This window comes from Passer domesticus, chromosome 2 (assembly GCF_036417665.1).
Source record: "Passer domesticus isolate bPasDom1 chromosome 2, bPasDom1.hap1, whole genome shotgun sequence".
NCBI lineage: Eukaryota > Metazoa > Chordata > Aves > Passeriformes > Passeridae > Passer > Passer domesticus.
The window spans coordinates 66,891,238-66,903,728 of record NC_087475.1 but is presented as its reverse complement, the minus strand read 5'-3'; the positions used below and the strand labels follow the sequence as shown (position 1 = coordinate 66,903,728).

Below are 12,491 nucleotides of genomic sequence, written 5' to 3'. Positions count from 1 at the left end.
GTGACGAGCTGACTTTGGCTGGACATACAGCTTTATAAATTTTCATTAACTGCTATCCTTTGTCCTTTCACAAATAGGTATTATTTATTATGCTCAAGAGCATCCTCCACCCTTTGAGATGTCCAAAGTCAGGCCATGAGTTGGGTTAGATTCCATCGAGATGGGTGCTCAGGACAGGAGAAGCAGCACACTTAATTACTGCACACCAGCATTGGCCCTGTGCCTCCCATTCTGCTTACTCCTCACAAAATTCATGCTTCATCAGTTCATGTCATTTTAGCTGCTTTACTTTTGCAACATACAACTTACACCACAAATTATTTTACCCCCAAGGTTAGAACTCCTTGGAGCACACACCAAGTCTCCCCATCCTTCTGCATTACCCACCAAGTACACCCAGGTATTTGAGCAAAGACAGTCCCATAAACAGGTGTGCCTTTTCCTATAGGGAGAGAAATCCACCCCGATTTTCCAAGCCACTTCCTATGTATAGTATGGGGACCTTATCTCCTCCCACAGTGTGTAGGGGTTTTGTTTGGGCAGGACCAGGGAGGTTTGCAAATCTGGTGTTAACCAGCCAAGTGGCTTCTGTTAAATTACATCCCAATCCTTCCATGCCCCATGACCTAACCCTTAACACAGTCTCCAGCAGTCCATTATACCACACAATCTTTCCAGAGGCTTATGGGTGATAAGTGGTGTGATGCCCACTCAATGCCATTTATTTTTGCCCAAGAGTTTAGTAGGTTGTTTTGAAAAGTAGTCCCATTGTCTGATACGATTCTCTCTGGGGTACCATGTTGCCACAAAATGTGTCTCTCAAGACCTGAGATGGTGTCTTGGGTAGTGGTTTACAGGGTTTGTTGCCAGCCAGCCAGTTGTTACCTCTACCATGGTACATTCTACATATTTGGCATGTTCATGGCAGTGATCCAGTTTGCCAGGCCTCACCATACTGGAAACCCAGCCACTGCCCTCTAGTCCAGGGGAAGTTTACTTCAGTGGCTTGGTTGATTGCAGCACGTGCTTCTCATTCATGAATGGTCTGTGCAATGGTCTCCAAGGTCAGGTCAATCCCTCACTGATGAGCCCATCTGTGTGTTGCAGCTGATGTTTCATGTCCCAGTCAGGTTAAATAGCTCACCCTTCCATTCCCAGTCCAAGTGTACCTAAGTTAATTCCGTTTTGGCAGCCTTATCTACCTGTTCTTCAGTGGAGTGGTTTTTAGGCATGTGAACATCTCCCTGATGTACCTTTCCACTCGTGTTTTTTGACCTGTGCACTGATGTCTTGCCCCAGTGCAGATGCAGTCCAGACCAGATGGGTTTATCCTTGCGTTGCCAATTGATCTTCCTTTTTTGCAGCCACCTCCATAGGGCATTAGCCACCATCCAGAAATCAGGATAGAGATAGAGGCAGGTCACTTTTCTCATTCAGCAATCTCTTGGGCTGGTTCAGATGGCTTTCACCTCTGCAAAATGGCCTGACTCGCCTTCTTCAGCAGCCTCAATGTCTTGTCCACCTCTGATGGTTTCTTGACACACAGCAAGATCTGTCACTAAATAGGACATAGCCTCTTTCATCTTCTGGTAACTCGTTGTGTGTGGGTGCTTCTTGTGCACAAGTCTCCTTCTGTGGCAATGCTCCAAAATCTTTGCTTTCTGGCCAGTCCATGATTTTTTCCAGAATTCCCAACTGAGTTCATGTAATCAATGCTACCCTCTTACTCTATGTAGCACTGGCTGTGTGAGCTGTTACGGGGATGTTTCCTGGAGAAATCTGGAGAAGTCTTTTCCAATTATTTTTAAACCTTAACTTTAATATTTAATTTGTTAATAAAAACTTATTTATGGTAGCAGTGTTTAGCTGTACATCCTTTTCTAGCAAAATTATAAAATAAATTAACATTTTTCTATATAAACATTTACAGTTAAGTCATGACAATCATTGATGGAAGTCACTTACTTTCTGTGGACATTGTGAAACAGAGTTCTGAAGTTGAGCCAGTCCAGTGGCATTACCTAACAGCAATTGCTCAGGGATATGAGAAATTTACGTCCTGTAGAATCTTGCACTAAAGGCAAAGACAACTAGCCATCAAGAAGTCAATCCAGCAGTTCAGAAAAGTACAAGTCGGTGATCTGTTTATTACCTGCAAGCTGAATAGGTTTGAAATGCTTCATTGTGCACAGCATGTGAAAGAATTGCATTTAAAAGTTCCTAAAGTGATAAATGGCAAAAAGCTTTAAAAAGTATCAGGTGAAAAGTATGAAACCGAGAGTTGGACCTTGTTCCATGGAGTTATTTGAAATTACTAACTTCTTATATGTGAAATATAACTTAATTACAAGTTAGAATGCCGCTAATTTTCAAGTGACTAAATGTTAAAGTTTTTAACTCATATTAGTAAATAATTCAAAATCTAGTCTTTCTCAAAAAGGTATAGTTAAAATTCTTTTATTAAGACAACAGATCTCTAATCAGCTGCAGTGGTAGACTTCACAGGTTTTCAGCCAATTAAAAATAACTTGCAATTGATTGGGTTAAGAATCCAAACACTGTATTATGTGTGTAATCCAAACACTGTATTATGTAAGTGTTAAATCCCATGTTCTATTTATAAAAATCATTTTGTATTAAGCCACATTCCTGAATAGAGGTTATCCAAATGGGTTAGGTGCTTATTATCAAGTTCTACTTTTATATTGCAGCAATTTGATCCACTAAATAATACCTCTTCAGCAGTATTTGTTAGTCTTATGGATTTTTACGTGCTCTGTTTTTTGTATGTATACAACTTGTTCTGTAGGGATTTATTGTATTTAGTGTTGTGCAAGTTGTTCTTTAAAAAAGAACTTGAAAAATTTTGCATAAACAGTTCTGGACCAATAAGTGAGTAAAATCTTTGGTTTTTCTTTATAAAAAAAAGGCTGTTTCTTTTGTTTTGTTAAATTTGTATGGGTTTTTCTTCCTGTGCTAAAAAAGCCAGCTCTGACTAGAAGGAAATTTTGTGTTTCAAGATCTTGTTACAGAAAATTATTTTAGATTTAAGCAAAATTAGGTTACTTTTCAGTGTATAAGAATATATGTGAAAACATAATTGGCAAAAATTGTATTTGATTTTGTTATAAGTGGTCACCTTTCAAAAGGTGAACGGATCATTTGGGTGGGCAGATCTGATTAAACTTTTTCAAAACCAAAACCCTCAGGGCAGAAAATTGGCACAGGGAGTGTTTGTTAAGACAGTGGTGAACAAGTTGTCTATGTCAAAACAAATGGCAATTGCTGAAGCTGTGCATAGAGATGTTCAGTAGAGTGCAGCTCACCTATCCTCTATTTTTGGTAGTCTGTGATAGCAGCACCATCAGGCTGGTGCAGACACTGGGAGATGTGCTGGTAGCAGTGCTCTCCTGTTCGGGCAGAAGATTGGATGGGATTTCCAAGACAGCACTGTCTGCATAGCTCTGAGGCCCATTATGTTGAGTACTCCCTTCTGTTATCGCAGAACAAAATCTGAATTTTAGGAAGATGGAAACATACTTCTGTAAGAGTACGATCTTACTATATCTCTCTTTGTCCTTGAGCAGTTCAGGAACTGCACAGCTGCAAGTCTGTCTTTCCACTAACGTCAGTCTGGTCCAGAGGGAAGGCTTCTGTCACAGGGCAGCATCACTATTCATTGACTTGCCTGTCAGATCAGAGCTGTCCCCATCCAAAGAAAACAACTATCCTCTTGAATCATCAAATCTATTACAGGACAGTGAGGGATTCATATACATGGAGATTTTATGCTGAATTAATTTTCAATACATTTTCTTGTGTCAAGAGTCCCATTACTCACTTAGTGCAATTACTGATTCCTCTTGCTTAAGACTGATTTGTATGAATAAAGGCTTTCTAAGTGCTCCAGTTCCCAAAGTCACTTGTGATCATACTGGGACCTACAGCCAATCTCTTTAAAAGAGAAGAATGGGAGACAACCAGAGAAGGAATTCTTAAAACAGAAAATATCTTTATTAACAGTAAAACACAAGACGTGAATAATCCCTTTTACAATAGAATAATTCCGGCCAAAGAAAGTGGAGTGCGTTAAAAAGTGTATTGTTCAGACTAAATGTGTTGTCTTCAGAATGCCTCAAATTGAATGCAGCAGGAGGAATGCTTGGGAAAGTGTCCCCTAGGTTAGCAGTCATTCCATCTTTCTTGGTACGACACGGCGTGGAATAGAGTACTCTGAAGCTATATCTGATTTTTCATTCTCCAGAGGCAAGAGCCCAAGGATTGTTCTTTCTACAGCGACCTACGCTGGTTGACAGAATGTCACAAACCGTGAGTAATACTTGGGGATAGTGCAGATGTTTTGCTTTGGTTCTGATGGAAAACAGAGGGCAGAATTATTCACAGACATGAGTGACTTGTTAATCTGTGGATGACTCACAGTGCTTTTCTCACCAGACTGATAGATCATAGTTAACACAATCCCATAGTTAACACTCCTTGCTCAAATCCACCATTTTAGCCCCTTGCATAGAGCTTTGCAACTTCATGGCTTCATTGATCCACACAAAAAGGCCCATTTCTTCACTTTCTTGTCTCATTTCTCAACCCCATTTATATCACAGAGGTGATTGCTAACACTGACTTCTCTGCAGAAAGCAGGCTGTGGTACATTTAACTTGTACTTTAAAAATATTATAAATAATTAAAAACGCCAATTGCTTGAGTAAGTGAAAAAATTATCTGAATGCACAATTATCTCTGCTCATCATTATGTTTGTTCCCTTGCTCTTGTTTGCAAAGCTTCTCATGGACATAACTGTGAATTAATAAGACAACACACACTTTAGCATCAAATAAACCACTTTGAATATGATGTGCTTGCTCACTATTGTGAAAATGCAAGGGGTCAGGTTCCAAGTTTTCTCTAGCTTTTCTTTGCTGATGAGGTCTGTATTTAAAATTATTAACTGGTTGGTCTATTTCACCCTATGCTATTCATATGCAATATTATTTCAATACTAACACAGAATATAAAATAGCAGCATCCATGGATAATAAAAACACTATGACTGAAGATCTAAAATGTGTTCACAATTAGCTGCAAATGTTCACATTGACTGTAATGGAAGAGTAGCTGACTCTGGAGAACATAGTGGTTATGTCTACCTTGTGTGAGAGGCATGGCCTGCCAATTAGATTTGTTATCTATACAGGCACCAAGTTTGCAAGCATGGCCCAGGTGCAAGTGGAGGTGCCCTCTTGCTAGGATTCTCATGTGCCTCACCTCCCTGGCAGAGAAATGTGGCATCAATATGGCAATGTAATGTAAGGCACGCCTGGGCAGGGTGTCTGGAAAGCCCTGGGGTGAACACATAACAGGATTCTGGCTGTTCCTGGCTGTTCTGGAGCTTTCTATGGGTAGATAGATGATGGGTACAAACCAAAGGCTGTGTTCTGTGCTAGTCCCCAACATGCAGAAGTGTCTGTCTATCCTAGAGACACAAAGCAATTTCTCTCAACGGAGCAAAGACTAAATACCCACTCAGGCTTCCTGTATCTTGCAGAAAGGTACTCCTGGAGCTGCCGTGAGGAACAAGCCCTGTTTCAGTGGCTGCAATGAAGCCTCCAGGTTGAGAACTTTTTAATTCATAGATCTCAAAGTCTCACAGAATCTCCCCACTGTAAGATGGGACAAACTTTGTCAAGCTCTTTTTTCATGGTAACTTGACCTCTTAGTTGTTCTTAGGGAAACACACTTGTCCATCCTTATGTACTGTTAAAAATCTGCTTTCATAGTCAGGAGTCCTCATGAAGGTTCCTGTTGTCTTGTTTTCCTTTGGGCACTGCAGTTTCCCACCTTATTTTGAAATTAGCTGGTTTGTCGCAATTCCAAGGTTAGATGCTCTCCCTATATATAGTCCACATCTTTCAGTTGTGCTGTTTCTGTTCAGATTGCATCTTTCTTTGAGGAGCACGTACTGGATGTGTCCTTGGACAGTGCCCCAGTACTGAGTGCTGAGCTCCTCATTAGTCTTGTGGCAAGGCAGAGGATAATCTTCCAAGTGTGGTTCCCAAATGCAATCAGAGTTTACTCTCTGGAGCGAGCACATGGGACACCATTTGCCCCACTACATCGGATCATTTAATCAGGAAGCTGGCACATTCTCCCAGGCCAGGTGTGTAGGAAAAACCCAAGCAAGGATTGTGGTACTGTAGGCTGCTCCTAAAACAGGCCTTGAGTGGCTGCCTGAGCATGCACTGCCTTATACCTCCAGTGATGACCACTGGGCTTACCTGGTTGTATGCTCTCTCCTCCTCCTCAGTCTCTTCATCATCTCAGTGCGCTTCTGGCTACTGGAACACCCATGAACTGTAAATCCTTTATAAAATTTTCTCAGCCCCGTCAGTGAGGTCTCCACTCAGAAGGGCTTGGGTTCAGATGTTCAAGTAACAGCTGGTTCTCCAGGTTTCTCCAGAGCAAGGAAGTCTTGTTTCTGGCTTGGCGGGCATCTGGGACATCATTGCCATCAAATAGTTTGATTATCTTTAAAGATAAGTCCCAACCTCCTGCCATGGCAGGGACACCCTCCTGTAGATCAGGTTACTCAAAGCCCCATCCAACCTGGCCTTGAACAATTCTGGGGCTAGGGCATCTGCAACTTCTCTGGGACAGCTTTTCCTGTGCCAGTGTCTCCCCACCTTCACAGTGAAGAATTTCTGCCTAATATCTTAACTAAAACTACCCTCTTTCAGTAAAGCCATTACACACTTGTCCTATGGCCTTCTTGTGATATAAATCTACATTTTAGACAGCACTGCTCAACTTTGAAAAATGGTATTTAATTACTTAGCCTTATGACTCATTGATCTTTTTTTTTGTTGTGTTTGATTTTGCTTGTACTAAGTTAGGTTATGGGGAGCCAGGGGAAGAGGTGAATAGTACAGAGGATGTAATGTTTCTTTCCTTTGCTGAGTACCATGTAGTGCTAAAGTATTCCTTAAAGTTATAGTTGCACCAGAGCAGTCTTGATCCAAGAACATTAGTTTTATACTTGATACCCCTTGAAAGTTCCTAAATTGATCAGGCTTTTTTTATTAGTTGTTTTCATGCAGTCAAGAAGCAAAGTCTCTGCCTGAGCTACCTCTGTAAATCCAGCCGTTTGTGCAACTCCTTAGTCACTGGTGAGATTCATTTGTAGAGCTGATAGAAAAAGGTGGGTATTGTAAGTCAGGAAGAAGAAGGGCAGATTAGATAAGGTTACAGTCACAAATGCCTTGTTTTCTGCATTTTAAGAGGGGTGTGGTGAAGATGTGTTTACAGCGAGAAATGTTTGGAGTGCTGATTTTGTGCTGAGGGAACACTAATATTAAATAGCTGAGGAGAAACATGTTTCATCCTGAAAGTGCTGCTAACAGAGAGCCCCTTCCTTTGGCAGCCAGTTTTCACTGAATCTCCACAGAGACCCAGAGGATGATGTATATTGGAAGGGATCTCACCATGACATCAAGTGTAACACCCTGCTCCAGACAGGGACTGCTTGGACAAGGCTGCTCAGGGCAGTGAAAGTCTTGACACAGTACCCACTGTAGACATGGAAGGGATTTCCTCAGCTTCAGATGATGCTACTTTGGGCCACAGTTCCCTTTATGCTTCTGATACATTACCCTTCAGACTGAAGCATTCTGATGAGTAAAGACATTGGTGGAATCCCAGCTGATGGGGAGGGCAAGCACAAACCACACCTTGCAATGCTACAGCCACTGCTGTGCCGTACCTGGGCAGCTTTTCCTAGGCAAGGGGATGGTACTGAGCCGCCCAAGCAGCAGTGCCACGGAATGGCTCCAGGCAGTCAGGGTGTAAGATTTGCTCCTGTCACCTCTGGATGCAAACAGCACATTAATACTGGTGGTGCTGAAGAACTGGCAGCAACTAAAGTAATCTCTCAACTATTTAATAGGGAAACAAGTGGTCTACGTACCATGCTGAATGTGCTTTATGCCTCTGCCTCATAAGCTCCCACTGCTGCCTGCTGATGCATGGTACTCCTCCACAGAAACTTCTAAGAGCCTATGAACTGTGGATGACTCAAAAAAAAACATTTTAAAAATCTGCCTTCAACTAAGTAGTCTTGCTGTAAGTGGTTTTAAATCTCTCAGGAAGACTGTCTCCAAAGCCCAAGCATTAATTGAGTACAACATTTATAAAAACCATAAACTGACTACAGGTTTAAAGGTTCATGAAGACGTTTGAGCAGAAATTATCTTCTTCCAAAGTGGAGAAGACATTAGAGATACAAAGTTATATTGCTGTAAATTATAAGAAACCTGAATTTTAACCAATTGCAATTCATATATATTAGAGAAGCCTGTAGAAGAAACTTTGTTAAAAAGAAAGGGAAATAAATGGTTTACTAGCCTTACTTTTTTATCTCTGCATCTGAGCAGGGGTCATCTTATTTACTTTTTTATCTCATCCACTGTTACCACACCTCCCATGTACTGTGGGCTTTGGGGAGGAGCTGTCATCTTCTGTGTGTTTGCACAGCACAGTGGGCTAAGCCCCCAGAAACCATCAGAATAGGCAACAACTGACACAGTGGTATCAGCCTTCCCAAAGGCTGTTGCCAGAATTGAGTGCTTTGATCCAGTTTTCAGCAAATACTTAAATTTGCTGAAATTCATCTCATTCTAATACAAGTGTTTTAAATGGGTTAGAAAAATCATGCTCCAGAAATGCCTCTTTTCTTATTAGTAAGGCAGTTATTAAAGTGACTACCTTAAATGAGATGCATATATGGACTACATGGAAGCCAAATCCTATTTGTAAAATTTTTAAAGGTAGACATGAAGGATGGAAAAACTGCTCTAAACTGACCAACTTCCATTTAAACCAAACATACACTTACTGAGCAAGCATCATTACTAGGCTGAGAAAGTCACCACACCTTCATTAGGGTTCCCCTCATCTATTTTTTAATACATCCAGCGTAGCAGTCTGCATTTGAGCTAATGACCCTGAGTTCCCCTTACACTCACTGGGAAGACACAAGCATGCTCAGATAGGAGTGCATTTCACCTGCCTGAAATACCTTGTGATGAAAAAAATAATGCCTCAGAAGAAGCTGTTTCTCTTCACTGGCCATCCAACTTTTCTCTGCAGCCTTGGCAGAAAACTGACTTCTGGAGCTACCCAAGAGCAGATGCACCTCAGAACATTTCCCTTTGCTCTCTGTGAGGAAGATGACAATGCTGGGAATGACTAAAAGGATCTCCTAGGCTTCTCTCTATATTAAAAGGGAAGGAGGCTTCAGCCTAAAAGGCAAGGAAGGATTTCCTTTTAGGCAAGTCATAAGGGACAGAGCTAGATCCTGGACAGTAAAGGTGATTGATTCTGTCTTTAGCTGCTAAAAAAAAAAAAAAAAAAAAAAAAAGAGCAAAATCAGAAGGTGCTCATCCTGGAGTAAAGGTGCAACTGGAGAAGAGAGGTAAAAAATCATGCTAAAATATGTTATCAGTATCTGATCACTTATGACAGAGAGAGCTAAGGAAAATGCATTTTTCCAAACTGATGTCTCTAAAGTCTGCTAAATAGTAAACGGCACACCTGGAATTTCTGTATATGATTATTGTTGTTATTGGATTTCATTGCTGAAAGAGACTGTAAAGCTTTCTCTATCTCACAGTGACACTGCTGACATCAAATGGTGACAGAATAGAGTTCTTTGCACATACAAATTTCCTATACAACTTGCTATTACTGCTCAAACTTAACAACAATTTTTTCTTCTGTGCCCTGCTAAAACTGCAGGCAGCTGAAGGTTCATTCAAAGGAAGTAACACTGTTAGTTTACTCACTGTCTTTCCAGTGATTGTTATTTCCTTTTTCATATGTGATACAGCTGAAGATTCCAGGAGTCCTCTTCTAAGTATGCAGCAAAACGTCTGGCACCAGATATTGTGTGAGAAGAAAAGAAATATTCTGAGAAATACAGAATTTCTGAAATTTTTTTTTCTACTAGTATTTCTACTTGTTCTATGGAGGAATGATTTTGGAGATGTTATCACTCCTTCTGACCTTTAAATAAAAACAATTTTCATTGGACTGTTATGCCTGGAAAGAAATAATCCTCAACTCTTTCAGCAAAAGGAAAGACCATCAAAATGTAGTAAGAGTTTCACCTGTCTTCTCAGGAAAGGTTTCCAAGTGAACAGCATTTTGCAAGGATGGGATCAGGGTATGGGCAATAGGTTTCCCTGCTTACAGAAGGAACACAGACAAGGTTCTGCACACAGATTCACTCTTTACTTGTTCACGGCTGCACCATGCCTCACCGTCCTCTGCAGGCAAGGCAAAAGCTCAGCAAATGAAGAAGCCTGTACCTAAGATAAGAAGTCCTCCACAGGGATGTATGGAGTGACTGGCAGGGAAGCCCTCTCAGTCAGACACGAGCAATGCTGTCAGATCCCGAGGACTGGCCCAGTACAGGGGATGGACATGGCTGACTCCCATCTCCTTCTCGTTGTATCCTTTGAGTGTGGGGCTTTCTGTTCTCAAGATGAATGAAAAAGTAATTATTTGCTTTTTCAATGCACAATTAATTTCCCTTTTCTGAATCACAGTTCAAGTCCCTTTTAGGTGTACCCTTTAGGTGTATCAACACAACAGTCTAAATACAGACAGTCCTAACTTTAAAACAAACTACATCAACACTGTAGAATGGACAGGATTTAGTTTACATGCCGGACACATATGCAAGTATGTATGTACTTTGCAAAAAAGCACTGGAAGTTAATTATTTTTTTTAAGTCATGGGCATATATTTAAATTTTTTTTTTTTCTTAGACGCTTGTTGCTTTTCAGTGCAGCAGTACCGTACCCCACTATGTTAGCAGTATCAGACTACTCAGATTGTCCAGAATGCTCTGAGATAAGGTTCCTGTGATGAACATGCTCCCTCCTCCTGCCAAATCCCAGGAGAGACAGCTCTTCAGAGGATTTGTTGTCCCATCATGCTTTGTAGTAGGGAGACACACTGGAATGGCAGTTTAGTCCTTCAGTTCATTAGATAAAAGTCATCTCTATGCATAAGTCCTGTGCACCGCCTCAGGTCCTCTTCTGGACTTGAAATCAGGATGTAAGATGAATATAAATGGCACAGAGATCTGATTTCGTTTGCCTGCAGAGGGGTGAATTTCACCTACTAGGAACAGTGACAGGCGGGTTTCTGAACCCATGTGAAAGTGCTGGAAATTTGCACCCTTTACTGGCTTGGCTGGGGAATGAAGATGCTCATAGGAAATGTTTGACACTTTTGCAGGAATTTGGCTTATTTTGTACTAGAGAACAGATATACTATACCCGAATTTCTAAACTTATTGTACTGGCATCAGAGTAACCACAAAATGAAAAAAAAAAAAAAAAAAAAAAAAAAGAGAGTAGACTATGTATAGATCTATTTACATCTACATATATCTACATATAGAAGCTTCTGTTCATGGGAATTCTATAAGCCACTGCCTGCAATAGCATCCATCCTAAGGGAATTCTAGAGATGATTCTTAAGAGACTGAGGAGATGGGGTTGTGAGGTGAGCCCATCTGTGTCAGCACCTTATCCAGCCATTGCAATGGTCCATGCAGGTGGATCTCAATCCAGCAAGGCGTGCTTGTAACATCTTGGCGATGATACTCTGCTCCCCAGCCCTATAAAAGGACCAAAAACTGAGGTAGTTTTTTAAAAAAAACACCCAAAACATTAAATCATAACTTCAGTGCTGATAGTCTAACACAACTACAGATAGTCCAACCACCCAAGTTCCCAAGATTTAATGCTTTATCCTAGCGATAATTTTCTTTCGAAACTTGCTCCTTTTTAAGGTCATTGTTATCATAATTACCAGCGACTTGATGCTATTAAATTAAAAATCTCAGTCACACTTCCACGTGCAGAGAACAACTGGCATGGAAAGGCCTGTTTCCAAGCTTGGCTGCCTGCACACAGCCCGTGGGGAATGGTCTCTGTTGTCTGCAGACCAGGGACATGTCCAGGGAAGTCTGGCAGACTGCTGTCTGGCACCAACAAAAAGCAGGCCAACATCTTTTATTAAAAGGAACTAGGAATGGTCCTGGGCACTGCTTCATATATTGGTAGAGATTCATCCTGTGACTCTAAGATCTTAGAAATTCTAAGTATTTATCTAAACCTCTTGAAACTTCCAGCAGTTTCTCTGTACCATACTTAGCCTATGTATAAATATTTCCCACAGGTTTTCCATCCTTGAACACGTCTTCTTTGTCAACAAGAGTTCCCGGCTGTCTGCTGTGGGAAGTCCTGCAGTAATTTCTCCAGCTCTCTTGGGGAAGATAAGGGATATGAAGCATCTGAGAGAAAGTGGAGATGGGGTGCTGGCAGGGAGAAGAGAAAACCTGAAGTACCCATGCTTCAAGGAGCAGGTTTGAGTTGGGAAAAGGCTTTTCTCCCAGAGGGAGAG

The 12,491-nt window shown here is 41.1% G+C and overlaps 1 protein-coding gene across 4 annotated transcripts in view; it reads right to left on the bottom strand.

Annotated features, from left to right (window-relative positions):
* Positions 1-3,989: 3,989 nt before the first annotated feature.
* Positions 3,990-12,491, bottom strand: part of SMAD9 (SMAD family member 9) — a 42,388-nt gene continuing 33,886 nt past the window's right edge. For 3 of the 4 annotated variants that reach the window (XM_064408983.1, XM_064408986.1, XM_064408984.1), the window contains one exon: positions 3,990-11,703. In XM_064408983.1, the coding sequence (XP_064265053.1) occupies positions 11,560-11,703 (144 nt within the window). In that variant the 3' untranslated portion in view covers positions 3,990-11,559. The remainder of the gene's footprint in view (positions 11,704-12,491) is intronic. The other variant, XR_010356281.1, reaches the window with a different exon arrangement.